This window comes from Taeniopygia guttata, chromosome 5 (genome assembly GCF_048771995.1).
Source record: "Taeniopygia guttata chromosome 5, bTaeGut7.mat, whole genome shotgun sequence".
Lineage (NCBI taxonomy): Eukaryota > Metazoa > Chordata > Aves > Passeriformes > Estrildidae > Taeniopygia > Taeniopygia guttata.
In genome coordinates this window covers 5,751,458-5,770,745 of record NC_133030.1, presented here as the reverse complement: position 1 = coordinate 5,770,745, position 19,288 = coordinate 5,751,458, and the positions used below count along the sequence as shown (strand labels likewise).

Sequence of the window (19,288 nt, the reverse complement as noted above, 5' to 3'; positions counted from 1 at the left end):
ATTCAAAGAGAGCAGACTCTCAGCCAAGTTTGTGCATTTGGTGTGGATTTATTTTTTTCTTCCCCTCAAGTTGTGATCAACAGAAAAACCTCAGGCAAAATTCTAAGTTATCACAGTAAAACTACTGAATCAGTAAATGTACTAGGAAGAATCCAAGCTTCTAGTAGATGTTTTTCTCTGTTTTGTTGTACAAATACATTTGTGGGAGGGTTTTGCTTCCCCCTTTTTCCTCTCAGCTGCACAAGTTATAGAAGATATAGAAAAGCTGCACTGAAATACTCTCACAAGATGGTTGTTTCATAACAATGTTTTTCAAAGTTTACCTTGGACTTTTTTTGCAAGGGGATAAATGCATTTCTCCCAAGGCGAATAACTAACATTTGCCCTCTCCATCTTAACTGGCACACAGGGATAAGCTGAACTCATCAATTTGACTGCCATAATAAATTTTAATGTTCTGCACACACATTTTCTTATTCTTATATGATTGAGAAAAAACAAAACAAAACAAACAAACCACCAAAACAGCCCCAAAAACTTGTAAGAAGGAAATACTACATGTTCATAACAATCTGGAATATACAGAATAAACCACTTGGGCTTTTCTGTACTCGTAAAAACTCAACAGTAACTGCTCCAGCCATATTTTCAAAAATTGGTCAAGGAACAGGCTGCAGATTGGTCTGGAAAGACAACAAGGTCAGGGTGGAATTAATTTCTATCAAAATGCATAGTGAAGCAGATTATCCCTGTGTCACTCATGCTGACTGTGGCTTTACAGACTAAGCAGGAGTCATTAGACTGGATTAAGAACAAAATAAAGTACTATGCAATTCAGAAAATATAATACTTTGGAAAACTTCCAGCTCCAAGACAAGGAAAACAAAATAATTAAGTAACTTTTAGAAGGCAATTGGGAGGCTAATATAAAGCAGCATATATTCTCAAAATCAGAAAAAATAAAATGTGCAAATTTTGGATGCTTCCATTCTAAAGAGTAATTATGGGAAAATCTATGTGTTGAAGAGGAAATGGATGTACAAAATGTGCATTTCCATGAATTAAACTCCTGTCTCAGTAAAGCCTCTTTATTAAAATCGCTGAGCACCTAAAACTCAGTGAAACTTAGGGGTAGGCAACTTGCCTTGGAATCCTTTTTCTGACCTGTACAGAGGGACTTCTGGAGTAAACCTGCAGAACAAAGAGCTGGCCCTCTGACTTTGTTTGTACCTTAAGGCATGCATTAAAGTCAGCTGAAGAATCAACAGCTCGAAATGTTCCATTAAAAGCAAAGTGTTCACAGCACTGAGGCCATTTGCACAAGCTTTATGAAATTAAGATATTAACAGAGTAAATGTCAGCTCAGCTCTTCTATAGGTTGTACTGCAGCTCTGAGTAAACATCAGTTTATTCAGGCAAAGGCACAAAGGCCAGGGTTTCAGGGCTTTCAGAGGCAGGGGGAGGAAGGGAACAGGTTTTGCTTTTAAACAAAGATTCCTGGAGAGAGATGTATTAATAATTAAACAGAGCTTCTGGGTTGAAAAACCAATCAATAACATACATTAAGATCAGGTATTCCTTTAAAAATCGGCAAATGTGGGGTTTCAGAGGTTTTGTATTCACACACAATAATTTTTATTTATATCCCTCATATCTGCCATTACTCTATCAAATTAATGCAAAATTTAAGAATTTCTAAACTGTAGTTCTTTGCAGTGTTGCATTAAAAGCTTGTAATAATTCACAAAATATTCCTAGTTACCTAGCAGAATTGTCTTTATTGTTCTTCTACAGAAAGATTTATGTGATTACATTGGCTTGAGGGTTGTGGTTTGGTTTGGTTGTTTGAGAGTTTTTTGTAATCTATCTGTAAAGAATTTCATGAAAGTGAAATTTTAAAAGAAAAACAATTGGCTTCTGTCAATAAGCTGATAGGCAGTTCTTACTAAGGCATGAATTAAAACGGGTTTTACTGTGAAAGTATCAGTTCACCATAATGGACATGAATTCTTGTTCATGTACAGCACTATTACAGTTCTTAATGGTTTTGTTGCCTCTACAGTAAATTTTCACACTTAATTTGGAGAAGTTCTCCTAACAAGGAATAAAACATTTGCTACAGCACTAAATTACTGCTGAGCACCAAATTATGTTACAGAAAACCACAGAAAATACACGCTTTACAAAGCAACCATGCTGTAATTGTCAAATACGATTTTTTTACAAGTTTCAGTCATTGTCAAGGCAGTCCATAACTCTACAAAAGCCTGCTAACTGAAATTTTGCCAAGGTAGTATAAGGTACAGAGCTGACAGCACCAACAACTGATGGACTATCAGAACTTCCCTTGCTAGGTCAAACTGCACAATTATTTTTTTTTCTTCCTGAACTGGATATGGTAGCCCTGTAAATGTGCCTGCCCTGCCACCTTGAAATAGCACACAATTTCAAAAAGGGGGGTTGAATCTACATCTGCACCATAAAAATCTGTTCCCAAAAAGAAACTCAGTGCCTTCCTTGCACATCTTTATTTCTCCTTTACAAATGTAGAAGTATAAGGTAGCAGTCCCTGTGCAGCACAAAGCAAGAAAAGGAATTGCATCCAAACTAGTGACAGAAACAAACATCACAAGGCCTTCAGTCCCAGTGTGTACAAAATTGTCACAAGGTCAGCTGGCATTTTATCAAAGCAGTTAGCATATAAATTGAACCTAAACAAGAGGAGATATGTATGTCCTCTGACAAAAAAGATTCCCAACAAAAACAGCAAAATAATTTCCATAAAATAATTATGGAAGAAAAAGAATGCACTTATTAAAAATGTAACAGCATTTAACTTCCTGCTGCAAACATTCTTTTAGCCATTCTGTTTATTGCAAAGGCCCCCAAACAGTGTTTTCTGTTTCAGAAAATTATTCATACACAGGCTGATTATGATATATCCCAAAACCAATTTGCCATCTAAATATAATGACTGATTGAATTTGACAAGCCTCCTTCTAGAACAGTAAACACTGAAGCTTTTTTTTATTTTAGGAATATTAATCAGCTCAGCAAGTTCAATGTGTCACCTGTGCCAGAATGGAAGAAAAATCATCTCCAACTCCTGGTGGAACAACCACCAGCAATACCCAAAGGAGACAGGACACTTCACTGAAAGAATTATTCTGGATCCCAGCTATTCCAATGGGCAGGTTTCCACCAGATACCTTTTCCTGTAACTGATCATCCCATTAGCAACAATGATCCTGCTCCAATGGCTGTGGAGGTCCAAATGGAAATCTGGGAGAGCTTTCTGCAATTCCCTACAGGCACCTGTCTTCACCTTAATACAGTGAAGACAGTGCTCACCACACTGAGAATGGCTTATGTCTTGGAAATCTGCCTTGAGTTTAAGAATAATTAGAAAACGCAGATGTCAGGGAATACTTCACCAAAATTCTTAACTGCAGCTTGGCCATCAGCAGATCTTACTGATGTTCTTACCTCCTGCTGCTCAGTGGCAAAGAACTTAACTGATTACTTGTCTTCAAGTTCTGGTTCCTCTAGAATGGCAAATGATGGTGAAGTCAGTGCAAAACCACCACCCTCTGCTGTAAAATGCTAGTTTCTTATAGGAGGACATCACACATGCTGAGCAAACAGGAAAAATCTTCAGATACTGACAGAAATTATCCTCCTCAAACATTGAAAACTTTATCTGTCCCATTGGGATGGTTTGACATTATGAAGCTTGTAATAAATAAGCCCAAAATGTGTCAAAAGCTCAGCCCTTCCCACCGACTGAGGCTCCTAAGCTCTACAAGTGCACACAGGCAACCTGGCAATTTTCCATCTAGTTTTCACTTATTTTTACATCCTCTGATCCTTGCAAATGGGACATTTGGCTCCTGAAATTAAGACCGGAGTGGTGAAGACCCATCTTCATGTTTCAGTGTCCCATTCCCAGAGACGCTGAATTCCAGCAGCCACTCTATTTTGACCCACAGCCTCTGAAAGTCCATGAAGCTCAGCAAATAGACAGTCAGCTCAGACAATCTTATGCACAATATCTAGAAATAGCAAAGTACACTTTCTGTCTCATTTACTAATACTGCTGCTGTGAAAAATGCATATTTTATGACTGGCTTTTCGCAAATGTTACAATGAATATTATATGTGTAATGTTAAAAAGTTATGCTGTATTAATTCTCTTACATAGTGTGTTAAATGTAGTTTTAGGTTACAACATAATGTTAAAATAGAAACTCTGTGATATAGGATTTGTTACAAGCTCAAGCAGGAAGATGAGATAATTAAGAAACTCTTCACACAGAGATGTCAGCAAAGGGGTCCCATAAAAAGTTACAGCCTCCTTATCAGAAAAGACAAACATTCTTCCACCTTCTCTCCATCTTTGTGGAACCACCAGGATTAAGGAGAAGAAGTTGACAAAAACCAGAAAAGTTCTTAATTTGCAAGGAATTTATGCATCATGTATGAGATATATGAATATGCAACAGGCTACTGCTTTTAAGGTTATTCCTTTGTTCACAAGGGATGCTTTTTGTGACCTAGTGTCAGAGAGCATCCGGACGTCTGTAATTCTTTCCTTTTTATTGTCTTGTAATTGTCCTAACTCTAAACTTTATTACTCTAATTGTATTATTATTTTTATAACCATTTTATTATTATTAAACTTTTAAAATTTTAGAAACCAAGTGATTGGCATTTTTCACAGCTGCTAATTTTGCCGTGTCCCAGTTTCTCATCCATCTGCAATCTGAATTCAGTTTAGATGATGGAAAAGGAAACATGCCACAGTACAGACCAGGATCTGGCAGTCATCTTAGGAGAATGAATAGTCTCATTTCTGCTCAGAAATTCTTCCCAAAAGCTTAGGAAGGGCCTAGGACATGACTTAAATAAATCAGATCACTGAGAACAAGAGCAGATAATGCCAGTTTTCCTTTGGACTTAGTTCTGGGGTTAATGCAAGCACTTTTGAAAATTTTGCAATGTTCAGGAAATTGCTGGGAGCAAGTGAGTGTTCTTTCCCATGCACATTGTCTGACAGTGAATATTAATAAATGCAGCTTTTCAACTGGCACAAGAGAGTACCTACAGTGTCTCCCTCTATTAGCTGGAGGAGACTTATATGGATATAGTTATTTCCAAGATTTTTAACCTCTGATTATTTGACTGCTAGGTTCCAAAGCTACTAGAAAAGTAGACAGTTTGCTTTCTTAATAATTCAGATTCCGAAATAAAAACCAGAAAGCTTATGAGATAACCCAGTAGGTATCTGATTCCTCCTTTTAATGCCAACCTTACTGGTAATACTTTTAAGCAATTACATAATAACTAAAATGTATTGTGTGAATGCCTCAGAATTTCTATTAGCTGGTGTTTTACCTCCAGTTCCCTGCGGGAAAATTCTGAGGTATGCCTCAAGCAATTTCATTTTTTTTCTTGGAAAGGTAATACACACTAAAAGAGATTAAGCACTGGAGGCTTCAAAGTAACTTACAGAAAAAAAATTTCAAAACATATCTAAGAGACCTACAGAAATGGGACTTACAAGTTTTTCAAAAACATTTTACTGAAATTCTGCTCCTCTGACAGCTGTGTGCTTTGTCATCATTTCTAATTTTAAGGTTTTCACGCACACTAATGGTTTGACTGCACTTTTTGTGTCAGGTAAAAGGCAGTGCCTAAGACATGTCACGGCAATCAAGAGCCAATTTAAAATGTATATATCAACAAACAAAGTCATTCAAGAAGTTGCACACAAACTGGAAATAACTTACATTCAGACCCTGGAGCCCTTCTTAAAATTCTATATGGGGATCCAAGGCTGAGGCAGTCAAAGAACAGCATCCTTGAGAAAGCAGAAAGGAAGCATGTTGGCCAACTAGCTGCTTCCACATTTCTGGAAAACAAGTTATAAAAAGAACAGAAGGAGACTAACCTTGCCTTCTGTGGCTTTTTAGTCAAGTAGATCAAGTTGCTAGAGAAAAATGAATTTTCATTGATGAAAATGCTATTTTGCATTATAAGTACTCACTGAAATTTGGCTGTGTACAGACTTCAGCAAAGATCTTTTCAGCAGTCACTTAGTTTTCAGAAATCTCTTTCAAAGAGATAGGCAGCACGGGAGCCCCTGCACATTTGTAACAGACATCCCGTGGCCAAACTTATTTTTTCCTAAATACTTTTATCTGCCAGTTCCACAAGTCCCCCAGCTGAAAACTGCTAACCTGTTACAACACAGGTGCACAAGTTTTAAATAATCAGGGTAAGATGAGGGGGGGCAGGAAATTACTCCTAGAAAACAGAAGATATTAATTAAGTTAACTAACAGGAAAAAAAAAAAAAAAAAAAAAAAGGAAAGGAGAAAACCGGTAAAGGGAAAAAGGTCATCATGCTCTCCACTGGGCCTCAAGCACACTCTGCACATGGCATTGCTGCAGTGGTTTAAACTGTTTAAATTTTCAACCAAATTCTATTTGCTTGACTGCAACCTCCTTTGTATCTCTAGTCAATCCATTTTAGTTGACATTTTGGGTTTGGAGCTGCAAAGGCAAGCTAAAACAAAAACTTTGTGAGACATGAGATGACTTGAAAACACATCCTGCTCAGTGCTGGAAAAAAGGAATGTGGCTAAAACACCGTGCTCAGGTCTCAAGTATCAATACAATAGTTAACTGCAGGAAAATTATTTTTGCCCACTTAAGGGGATGCAAGACTTCCCCTTAAAATACTGGAACTGAAAGATGGGAAATGTAAATATGGAAATTTCTTCAGGCTGGGCTTTCTAAACCCAGTGTTAAAGGTGTTAGGTGACTTCATAAATTTGCCTTTTTTTTTTTTTTTTAATCTAAAAGACAAAGCTACCCATTCTGATGAATGAAATAAACGGGACTTCTTGAGTTTATTTTAACAACAGTGAAAAGGGTACCTTGTTTTGAATTGGCCCTTCCAGGTAAATTGCTTGAACAAATCCTTCTTGTTGCATGGTAATTGAATGAGCATGGGGAATTCTGACAGTTACAGGTGTCAAGATGTTGGAAGAAAATAACATCTGTTCTCATCAAATAGCAGAAGAGCAAATTCAAAGTCACTCTTAATAAATGTGCAGCATAAACATTGAACAGAGAGCAAAATAGTTACATTTAAAATATTTTTAAAGTAGAATTACTCTTTTTTTTCTTAGCTGAATGTAGCAAAGCTAAACTGCTACATCCTACATTGTTATTTTATCATTTTTTTTCCTGTCATCCCTCTCACTGTCACAAGCTGCCATGGTGGCTAAACCCCTCCCATTCTCTGCATCATGTTCACAGTACAAGCAGCCAGACAGTGCCATGGCACTCACTGACACACAAGAAAAATAGACAGCAGAGAACACATTGCTTAATATTTGCCATTGCCTGGATTTTGACACAGTATTTATGTCAATCCCACAATAATTACATTATCTTTTATGCTGGTAAATACTTTGGTTCTTCTTTCCCGTGCCCATCTTCATGCTTCAGACCCAGGGCTTACACGGTGGTAAGAAAAAAGCAACTCCACAGATGTGAGGTGAGGAAGAGCATCCCTAGATGGGTGACCCAGGGACGAATTCCGGGGCAGCAGAGGGGACAGAGAGAGCAAATCCTACTTTTCATCCTGCTCTGCACAGACCATTCTGCTCCCTCCCAGCCCCACAGAGCCTCAGGTCTGTGAACCACTGCAGCAATTTATGTGATCCAACAGAGGCAAACTTCAGAGCAAGAACTTTTGAGTGCAATCACACTGACTAAGAACTCAATCCAGGGGCTCTCTGCTACATTCTTTCTGTGGGAAGAATGCAGTCTAAGAAATAATTTAATATCTATCAGTATCTTACGGTTTTAAAGGTGAGGAAGAAAATCTTATGACAGAACAGTCGTTCCCAGGACTTCCTTGTTCTCACTTTCAAATAAAAACCTTGTATATATTTTTTGTTAACAGAAAGGGTGTAAATGCACAGTGCCTTCAGAGATGACTTTACTACTTAAAATTGGTCTAAGCTGGACAGTTAGAAATGGTAATCCAATTGCTGGAGATGCAAATACCCAGAATTATTTTCTAATGAATCTGTGCCAGCACAAAGAGCAGATTGAATAATTCCTTCTCTCTGTTCCTTCTTTCCCTAAGACAAATAATTTTTTAAAGGAAGTTACATGGCATTCTTGCCTGGCAAAGCTGGGTTAAACGCACAAGGTTTTTGTCTTAACCTGCCAAGAAACATTCCCTGTGGCTGATCCGACACTTCAAACACTCAGAGTTCTTGTTCCTGTAAGCATTCTGTTCTGAACTTCAGGACAGCCACTCATGGCCCAAAAGCTGCTCACACAAGGATCTTTGTAAAAGAAACAGTAATCAGAAAATCACTGGTGATAATGATAACTTTTTGTCATAATCCAAAAAAAAATCACTCTCCATCACCACCTCACTATTTTAGCAAAACCTGGGGCTTGGGGATTTCTCTGTAACCTGCACTTAACCCATGGAGTTAGTCCCTGCAGTTAGGGTATTTATTTCCCTGCTGATTGGGCTCAATGGCTGCTTATCCATTAACCCCTAGAAAAGGGGACAGTGTCTGTAATGACATTTTTGCACCACATCTCCTTGTACCTCTCTGCTTTTTTGCCAGGCAACACCTCTCTCCCCATAGCGTGAAGACAATACTGGTATTTCAGTAGGTATTGCAACCTTTTGCCAGACTATAACAGAAGCTTTTGTTTTCCTCTTCATCTCAGAGCACAAATAGAAACAGTCTTTGAAATATATTTACACTAAATTTTTTTTTAAAATGTTAATTCTCTGGAATGTTGCCAGTTCACTTTTAGCAGATGGTTTGCTATTTAATGTCTCCAGGCAGGCAGAAAGGCTTTAATCAATAGAATCAAAAGAAATGTTGAGAAATTACAAGCAATTTCACAAAATCAAAGGCATTTCCTACATATTGTCAAGCAGACAAAAATATATTGACAAGTTGTTACTGCAAGGAGCTGAGGAATGCTTCCCATATTACAACACTGAATTTTCTTTTACGTGTTTTCATGTCTCCAGGTTTCCTCATAATAAAGAATTTTCTCCAAGAGCAGCTTAATTAAGAAAGAAAAAAATAATAATAAAAAAAAAAAAGGATCCAGAGCTGGGCAATTAAAAACCTACCCTCAAGAGCTGGCAGTGCCCACATGAAAAGCTTTACCTCTGCTTATGTCTTTGAACAAGAAATCAGTGGTGTGGCTCCCCATTCTCTCTGGGGTCCAGCATCCCACCTGCATCTGCAGGCATCCAGGAGAGAGAAAATGGGCAGGGATCAACTGTTACTGACCTGATTCCAACACCCTTCAAGCAACACTTCCAGGCTGTAGGAGTCTCCTCCTGCTACTGCCACACTGAGATTTTTGCACACACACTCCCACTAATGGTGTTCTAATCAAGCTCTTGCTTTGGTGCTTGCATTACCATTCACAAACTCTTTCATGGTGAAGCCCCTTCCTACCTTCCAGACGAGACCTATGGATCCTGAGCTCAACCATATTTTTATACAGAGATACCATAGAGAAAATATTTTAGATATTTAATATTTCCATATTCATTTGCAAGCAACATTTTGTCTCAGTGCTTAAATGAGAGTAGTAGAATCAGCACTGTGAAGGTGCTTTAAACAAATTTTGTGTCTTTTTATGTAAGAAAGACAAAAGCTGTGCTGAAACCTTATGTGTGCTGATTGAATTGCACTTACAGGAACTATAACAATGAACCAATGAGATTTCAATATTTCTATACCAAAAGCATTCCTGTTACAATGGGAGCAAGTGGGAATGATACGTATGCAAATATAAGTCTTCTGTTGTCATTTTGTTACAGCTTTTTCTGGTCTTGCTGCTTTCAGTGCCTAAATTCACATTGTGTACAAGTTTACACATCCCTTTGGAACTTGTGTTTGGGTTTTTCTATTACTGCTTTGTTTGGTTTATGTCTAACAGTTTTACATTCATTTTAAACATGTACAGCTTAGCAGCCACATGAAAACATTACCTAAACAGAAGCTTGAAATACCTCATTCTGTTACAGCTAAGTTTAATGATGTCATAATCCTCTATGGCTGACATCATGTTGTAAAGGCACAGAGTTCTAACTCTGAAAAAGCAGGATCAAAACAACAACACATAATTACAATATTGGAGACCAATAGCATCACTATTTTGGTTCTAGGCCCAGTATTTTGCTTATGATAATCTGGCTGTATGCAAAAAAAAAGTATTTCTTATTTCATTAAAGGTGCTACACAGGTTTTATAAGATCCATATGAACTAGAGCAAATAGATTTAAGTCTTCGATTTTTGAAGATTTGGGGTTAATTAACAAGCAAATGTTTGTAGCAATCTACTAGATGATATATTGTTTTTGAGAATAGCAGGAAAGCAAAAGACTTTCAGAAGAGAATCAAAAATTGTGAGTTCCATTCCATGGAAACTCACTAGCACTAGCTGCACCAGTTTCAATAAAACCAGTGGAGAAAGCAGAATTTCTACTCAATAACTGCAATTTCATATCAACTAAAAAAGGATAAAACAGTCAGGTATTCTTGTGCAGCCCATAGCTTTTGCTGTACTTTTCTCCTCCTTGTCCCTCCTTGTCCTCCAAACTGTTAAAAGTGAACACATCTTCTAATCAGAAATTCCACAGAAATTACAGCATACTACTCCCACACCCTTCACTTGAACAACTTAAAATATTCCTGTTAGCACAAGTAGAAGAGGGAAAGGCTGGCATAATATGATCATTCCATATACAGCTGGTAAAATTACAAATACCTCAGAGAAAGACAAATACACAGAACAAAGTTATTTTAAAAATGATTCTCTGCTCAGTTCTGCAGGCCCTTTTTATTCTGTGCACAGAGAAATCCCAGAAGACATTTTCTCCAACCAAAATTTCAATGCAATGATAATCCTGTAATGGATGAGTACGGACTCACTGAGTCTGCAGTGCTTGAAAAGTTTATCTGACAAGTTTTACTTTTACCTCCAGCATGCCAAATCTTCTTGCAAAGCCCCTGGCAAGTCATGACTTGACACAAAAAGAAAAGCTTCAAAGAAATATGAATCCACCCTGAAAGCAGGGACAGGTAATTCTCTGCATTAGTTGGATGAATCATGAAAGAGATCTTTAGCTAGATTCACATTACATATGAGCAAGTAACACAGTCTAAAAATCTGTATTATCTCCCTAAAATGAAGACTGGAATAATCATTTATCTATGAAGGAAAAAAACCCACAGAAATACTATCTTTTTCTTATGCTCTTCAGAAAGCTTCTTATAGAAATCCTATTTTCTCAGAGATCACCTGTGACAGCTCTAATAAAAACAAAATTCAAACATTCACATTTAAAATATGGGGCTTGATTTAGGAGATAGGAAATGTCAAAACCAAAACTGCAACAGGATTTCTACACCCCTACTGATATTATTAACACAAGGTCACTGAGCTCCTGAATTTTCAGTATGCAAGCAGAGATTTATGCAGTTGTGTGGTATTTAAAATGGGTTAAATAAAATCTGCTTAATGCTTAAAATTTGCTTAAAATGGGTTAATTAAAATGCTGGCAAAGCTATCTCATCTCATACTTCAGGGTTCATGTCAGCCTCAAATTTGTGCCTCTGGAAAACAGATGTGGCTACTGCAGCACACCTCAACATCTGGCAACTGCAGGACTCACACACCCCCTGGGCTCTTCCTGGGGGGAAAAAAGGACCTTTTATCTTGATTCTTCTGAGCAGCTCTAGCAGTCAAATCTGCCACCAACATCTGTAAAAGTGGGGCCACAGCAATTCTCCCTAATCCCCTCCTCTGCCCTGCTCCTGCAGACCTCATCCATAGGGATGAAGGCTCCATGTCAGGGCTTCCACTACACATTCATATGGCACTGATCACAGGACAGCTGGGATTCCTGCCAGCTGCCACAGCATTGTTGTCATAGAAATAAGGCATTTTTTAAATCTCATGTGTTTAAAACACAAATGAAGTAGTGAATATAGCAAGAATCCCTCACAGACTTGAGAAGACACATTGACATTTTAAAGACAGAGTACTTCAAGGTAGCAGCTTGGACCTTCCACCTTCATATTCTAAAACAGACATCAGAATATTCTCATTTGTTAATTTTCAAAGCCAAGCAAAGGAGACGCTGGAGAACTGTAATAACAACCATCAGGGTTTCAGCTCCTAAACATCTCTGCATTTCCCTCAGAAAACTGAGGACAGCATGTTAAAAACAGAACCTTAAGTACAAAACACCAATTGAGCAGAGAAAAAATGTGTAGAAAACAGAAACAAATGTTTCACAGAGAATACATCTGCATTGCACAACTGTAGAATAGACTTAGGTATATATAACAGCATCATGAAGTCAAAGCATTAAGCTTCATGTACCTGAGAATTTCAGTGTCTATGCAGAGTATCTGTTCACACTAATCCAACAGCAGGTTAGTGAGATCTTTATCAAGTTCCTAAAAGGAAGAAGCCCAGAAGTTTCTAAAGAGACTATAGAGCTAGCACTGCAAGGCCAGGGGCAGCACAGAAAGATACTTCTGGAGATAATTAAATGGAAAATAATATAGAGATGAATAAAAAGGGATTTGCCTCAGAGGAATGAAGTTAGTTTTCACAATATGAAGTTAGTTGTCACTTTTGCATTAGTCAGAAATTAATTAATTTAGTTAATTGTGGACCAGTACATCACCTCACTGCTCTGGACTCAGGGATAATCCCAAGAGACCACAGAGCCCAGTCTCCAATCTCCATGCCGAGTGTGGCTGACAGCATAATCTTATGGCTGCATGTAATGAGGACAGCAATTAACCAGTTACAGAGGATTCATGTCCCATCGTGTCCCTTCCCACATTCCATAATGTATTAATAGCTGATAACCAAGTTCCTGGGCTGTTCCAATGGCAAGAAAGGATCCTCCATCACCCTCAGGAGGCAGCTAAGCCATCTTCACAACTGCTACTGCTGCCTCAAGATTTGACCCCAATATTTGCTTTTTTAAATCACCATAGATCTTCTTTACACATCGTGTCTCTAACATTCAGACAGATAACATCAGCTTATCCCACACTTTCACAGTGTAACATTGATGACAAGACCTTTCTGCTGAAGGCAGAATTAAAGTAAACTGCTTCTGTGTCTTGTCACAGGCAGGAGAGCAATGTTAGATAGAGACAGGCAAAAAATGCCTTATGAGATGTGAGAGACTCCAGCACCAAGCTGATCTCACACATTACACACAATTCCCAACAGCTGCGTGTAGGTCTTGCTTTATGTTACTTTTCATACAGAAACATTTGTATTTACCTCTACTCTGGCCATACAATCACTCATTAGCTCTGAAGTGAGCATAACAAGCTGGCAGGAAAGACCCCAGCTGGAAGCCCTGCCCTGCCACAGGCTGCCTGTGCCAACCTGAGCAACACAGCCCAAAGTGACACCAGAGTGGCACAAAGGAAGCGCTGAGTGCAGAGCCTGAAGCACGACATCTCTCTCTCCATCCCTGCTCAGCCCAAACACTGCACTAAAAACCCTCCTCCTCCCACAAAGCCTGTGACATTATGCAGAGATAACAAATGTCAACAAAAATTATCTTTTTCGGAGAAAAAGGCAAACTTTTCTCACTTAGCAACAAGGGAATTTGTGGAGGGCATGGAAGTCACAGCTCTGCTCCTGATTAATTTTTTTAGCCTTCTGTTGAAGACTTCTTTTATGAAGGAAACAGAATCCAGGTGAATTCCCTTCCCAACTACAAAGCTATCATCCACTCTCACTCTGTGGCCAAATAAAACTTTCCTTGTTTCTGTCAAAAGAAACAATCTCAAATCTGCCATGCCATTCCCATTGTGTAAACCTGAAGAAACAGAGCAATCTAGATGACAGTCAGGAAAATGGAAAATAAATTTTAAAAATGAAACCTCATTCTGAAGAAAACAGAATCATTCAATATCTAGCAATGAAATTCAGTTACCTAACAAGGCCAAACTAGCACTCCTCAGTTTTGCCCACTGTGCCCTAACCCCACTGACATAAATCCTCAGTGGAAGAACTGGCAAGAATTTAGTTAGAAGGGAGCTAAAGATATTCAAAGCACAAAAAAGTTAATTTTGATAATAGTAATAATATACTATCAAGGTGTAGTCAACAGAATTAACAACATGAATTCTTCATTAAATTGCCCTTGAAATACCTACACCTCCAGTGCTGCTTGAAAATTTACAGCAAATTAAGTCTTCCAGTTGAAATAACTCTATTAAGGTTTCTTTAGTGCGCTCATCCCTAAGCATGGAAGAACATGAAAGTTAAATCCCAATTAATCTGCACTGACATGCAGCCATCTAGAATGACTTGAGAAGTCACAGTCTAAAGAGAAAAAATAAAGGGATTAATCCTGTCTCTCTTACATATGCCAGTAGTTACTCCCATTGCAATTAGCTGCACTGGGACAGCAGATTTCTGTGCTTACACAGAGAGAGGGAACACAGAGCCCTCTGCAGTGGAGCAACAGCTGAGGATTCCCAGGGTTGTTGTCTGGTGCTCATTTGTTTCCCAGTAGAATAAATATGCTGCAATGAGTGATAAACATGCCTAATTGCTTTTGAGCTTGAGGGAAATAAGCTGAGGGGATTTAGCCATTTATTATGCCCAAAAGGAAAGTACCTCAGGAGTAAGAGACATGGTGGAGTGGCCATTTGAATCCTGGTGAGCCGACTTTATGGAACCCAGCTAGAGTTAGTCAGGCTGCAAAAGACAGAAGCCATTCTTCTTTGTGCTTGAGATCAAGAAATAAAGGGCAGATAAGAAACAAGACATTTACTTACTCAAATCTTTCCCAGGCTAAAATTAAGACTGTGGGTTGACCTAGTTCCCAAGCTCAAAATATGCCGTTTTTGAGAGCAAATCATTTTACCCTAATACCTGACACAGGGACTGAGTGAATCCCACACTGGAGACCTCTCCCTCGCCCAGCTGACCACAGACAGTGATCAGATACTCAACCATGGGATAGCCAATATTAACTCAAGTAAACCCACAAGCAAATCATTCTAAGCAGCAGAATGAAAGATAATGCAAACAGCTCTTCTCTCACAAATTTTCCCAAGTCCACACAGTGCCTGATATTCCACTGACAAGAACAGACACAGCAGCTTGAAAGGATGGAGGACCAAAGCCCTACTAGGACACTTAGTAACCATGCATCAATCTTAACTAAAAATTCAGTTAGTCCAGAAATGAACTGTGTGTTAAACTTCAATTTAGATCTATCCCATGTCTTAACTGTTTAGTAAATCTGTTTAAATCCAAGGGGTTGGGAGGAAGAATGGGCGAGGGCAAGGAAGCAAGTTCATGTCACCGATTTTACAGTCTATAATATTTTAAGATAATTCCACAACAAAAACATCATCTGATTAAAACTAGGGAGGCTGAAAAATACTAAAATGACATTGAGTAATAAGACAGACAGGATAATGTGCAGTGGTGTTTTAAGCGATAGGGGTTTAATCATAGCTTAGTTTTTCAAGGAAAATTAAGCTATGAACTATGATGGCCTAAAGTGAGGCTGTAGAAAACAACACATTTTGCCTTTTGGCTGGTGTTTTTCACTTTGTCACTGATACAAACTAAGCATCAGATTAAGAGCAGCCTGCCCACTCCCCTGATCTTCCAACTGCAGATATGACTTAGGGTGAGTTTTTGGTGTCAGAGCCAATGCATGATGCATTATTAAGATGAAAGATATGTTGTGATCTGTCTGAAGCACTCTCATATTGATTTTAATAACCTGAGAGTGTCTGGGGTTTCTTGAGCCACTTTGGTGTTTGTGAACTCAGCAGAACACAGTTTTTCTATCCCATTTAACACTTGTTAACCTCAGCCCTCTAAAGTATACTTTCAGTGCTACTACACAGTCCCCGTGCCACACACCTCTGTCAGGCATGAAAAGGGCTGCATTTTGCATCAAGACACCCATCTGGTCCTTTATCCAGTTTCTTTCATACACATAAACACATACACACAATTAATCTCGACAAAGACACCATCCAAAGGAGGTGGGAACTAAAGGTTTCTCTCAGTGGGCTGCCTGCTAGCATGGAGCATATGCCTCCTACTGAAGATCTGGGCTGGGGTGGGGAAGAGAATCTCCTTGGTACTGTTTGTGGAGCATTCAGATGTAATGAACACCACCATCCCACAACGCACTGCCACAGAAAATCCTGCAAAGGTAAAGTCACTTGAACCAAAACAATCTTGTGAGCTGTGTCTGGCCACAAGCCAGCAACTCAGGATTCCCAGGTTTCAGTCAGCTCAAGTTTCAGCATCGAGCTTTAGCTCCACAAGCTTCTTCTTCCTGTGGCCTGGGATTTCCCTGTCCATACCATTCTTTCCAAAGCTAAGCACACCAGCTTTGATTCTCTCTGAGCCTCTCTCATCTGGAAATCTCTTTTCAGTCTGATACTTTTCTTGCCATGAAAATGTATTTTTAAAATACATACTTTAAAAAGGGGTTTATATGAAGGCACATCTTGTTTCTTCTAATTTCCAGGACACTTGATAAAATATTACAAGATTGCAATTTATATGCTAAAGGAATTCCCAGATGGCATCTAATCAAACAGACAGAAAGCAAATTAAAATGAAATACTAGTGTAACCTCGTGTGCAGAATGCAGCAGCTAAAGCTCTCTGGCGTTTGCAGGATATCCTATGGAATGTAATTCAATTACCTGTGCTAATTTCATACCTGTTCAGCATTGCAGAACATCTGAGCTATTGAGACCTCTGTCCAACACAAAAAAGAAGTGGTCCAAGGAAAAGTTTAATAGCAAACTACAGATAACCCTTATAACCATGTCTAGAACCATTACAGCAGCTGGTTCAATCAATTTCTGGCAACAACTTTCAAACATATAATTTCTTAAAGCTAGCCTTCAGGTTCAAATCAAACCCAGTCAAGCTTGGGATATTTCTTTCAATAACTTCAGTGAGTTTTACACCATGACCCAAAATTCACAGCATCTCACGGTTCCAAACAAAATCTGATTAAAATAACACCCTATTCCGCAGTATCTGCCACAGGACTTCGTGTGAGAACCCCAGTTATAATTATTTGGCAAATAAAAGTACAGAAAATCCAGTTTGAGCTAGGATCTGTCATTTTTATTTTATTCATTTATTTATCTTAAAGACTAAGTAGTTTCAATAAGCATGAGAAGCTTGTAAAGCTTTTATTTTAATGCGCTAATATTTTAGTACTTATCACCAAACTTTTAACTTAGTTAATTTTGAAAGACCCTCTTCAACTTCAAAAGAAGCATTATTTGAGGAAAAAAAATCTGGTTTGACTTATGGATAGTCACCCAAAAAAAAAAGCTTATGCTCTAATCCATGCTATACTCTCCCCTGATTGAAGTCAACCTTTTCTTTATTACTCTAAGAACTAGTGAGCAAAGGCACAAGTATGGTTAGTTTCTTTGAAAACAAACAAGGCTATTTGAGTTTCACACCAAACAACCTGAAGGAGTTATGCTCCAGCCTCATAAGGGAAGTCAATTGACTTTGTGTGTCTCACTCTTAGCCAGAGCCTTTTGGAAAATCCCTGCCTTCATAAATGCTTCCACAGTGCACTCCACTGGCACACAGACATGTCCTAAGAATACATTTCCTTTTAAAAATCCTTTTCAGAAATCAAGAAAAACTCAAGGACCATATGATAGAACTTAAAACTTGAAAAAGCTGCCATAACCCATTCTCCAGAGAAGGGGGAAAAATTATAAAAATCAGCATTTTACTCCTTTGAGCAAGATGACAAGACTATCTGAGAAATGAGTTCATATACCAAATGAATGATGATATGACATATTTGGCAAGATATTAACACAAGTCAAAGCAAGGTAGCTGGGCTTTAATAGCACTACAAAATTATGTGTATTGACAAGCAGGGAGGCCCAACACAAACTGTGCTACCCACTCTGCTCACTCCAGTTGCTTCATATTCACAGAAAACCAGTTGGTCAAAGCTACTTGGAAGTGAGCAAGATTTTTTGCACTGGTGATAGGTATCCTTCATCACATGGTCTACTCTTCTTCTTCAGGTTTAGGAAAGACTAGAACTGGGGTTTGAATATTTGGTGGAGGTTATGCAGAAGTAGAGAAAGATGGTTCCTCTAGATTTTGTACAGGTTCTCACTACCCTGAAGTCTCCTTACCATCCACACTTGGCAGGCTGAGAGAGTGCATGGTATGATGCCATGCAGATTATGAAAGTATAAAGGAAGACACTAAAGATTCCTCATGTAAAATCCCAAACTCACAGAAAATAATGATATTCTCTCCCAGTGCCTCCCCACTTCAACCATTCTCCCAGGGCTTCCATGAAAAGGCGATCAAATTAAAAGGCATTACATAAAGAGAGATCGCCCCAGTTATAATCCCAAGAGGCTCCCAGCACTAAGGGAAAACCTTCATCATCCCAACCAACAGAGACTCAGCACGGATTAGCAGAGTCAGGCTCAAAGGGGGAGGAGAACAAGAATTCCACTAGCAGCAAACCATTTTGAAAAAATAATAAATAGAAATAATAATAATAAAAAAAAACCACGTAAACAGCAAGATGGGAAGCGGGTCTTGGCTCCGAGCCCTCCCCACGGACCCCTGCTTGGGGAATGCCCAGGCAGGGAGGGAGCCGGGGTTCGCTCCAGCCCCGGGCCGAGCCCCGCGGGTGGGGGCGGCTCCCGCAGATCCCCCGGCTCCGGGAGGGCTCCTCCGGCTCTCCCGAGCTGGCCATGGCTCCGCCAATCGCGACAGACACGACAGACACGACAGACGCACACACAGCACACACACAGCGGGAGGGGATGGAGCTGCACACGGCGGGCGGAGAGGGGAGAGGAAGGCGAGCGAGCGGGGATGAGGTGGTACCTTGGATGTGCTGCTTGATGACATTTTCCAAATGGTCCAGCCTTTCTATAATCCTTAAAGTGTCCCCTTCCTCTAACTTTTTTTCTGAGATCGGCTCCTGCACTTTCACATAAACACTGGCAATGTAGTTGGTGACCCAGCCCACATACAGCAGGCAGACGATGTTAGTCATTCCACTCAAAATCACGCAAGTGGACACTAAAGTTTTGGTTTTCCTGGTGCACACCATCCTGAGATCCCTCCATATAGCTCCAGAAATCCTGTGATCCAGAAAACAAAAAATAAGCTGCAATT

General features: G+C 39.1%; 1 protein-coding gene across 4 annotated transcripts in view; it reads right to left on the bottom strand.

Moving 5' to 3' along the window:
- Nucleotides 1-19,288, bottom strand: part of GALNT18 (polypeptide N-acetylgalactosaminyltransferase 18) — a 275,590-nt gene that overhangs the window by 191,780 nt on the left and 64,522 nt on the right. For 3 of the 4 annotated variants that reach the window (XM_030273457.4, XM_032748973.3, XM_002188833.5), the window contains exon 2: nucleotides 18,995-19,254. The exons of the other annotated variant lie outside the window; for it this stretch is intronic. In XM_030273457.4, the coding sequence (XP_030129317.1) occupies nucleotides 18,995-19,223 (229 nt within the window). In that variant the 5' untranslated portion in view covers nucleotides 19,224-19,254. The remainder of the gene's footprint in view (nucleotides 1-18,994; nucleotides 19,255-19,288) is intronic. 4 annotated transcript variants of the gene reach the window in all.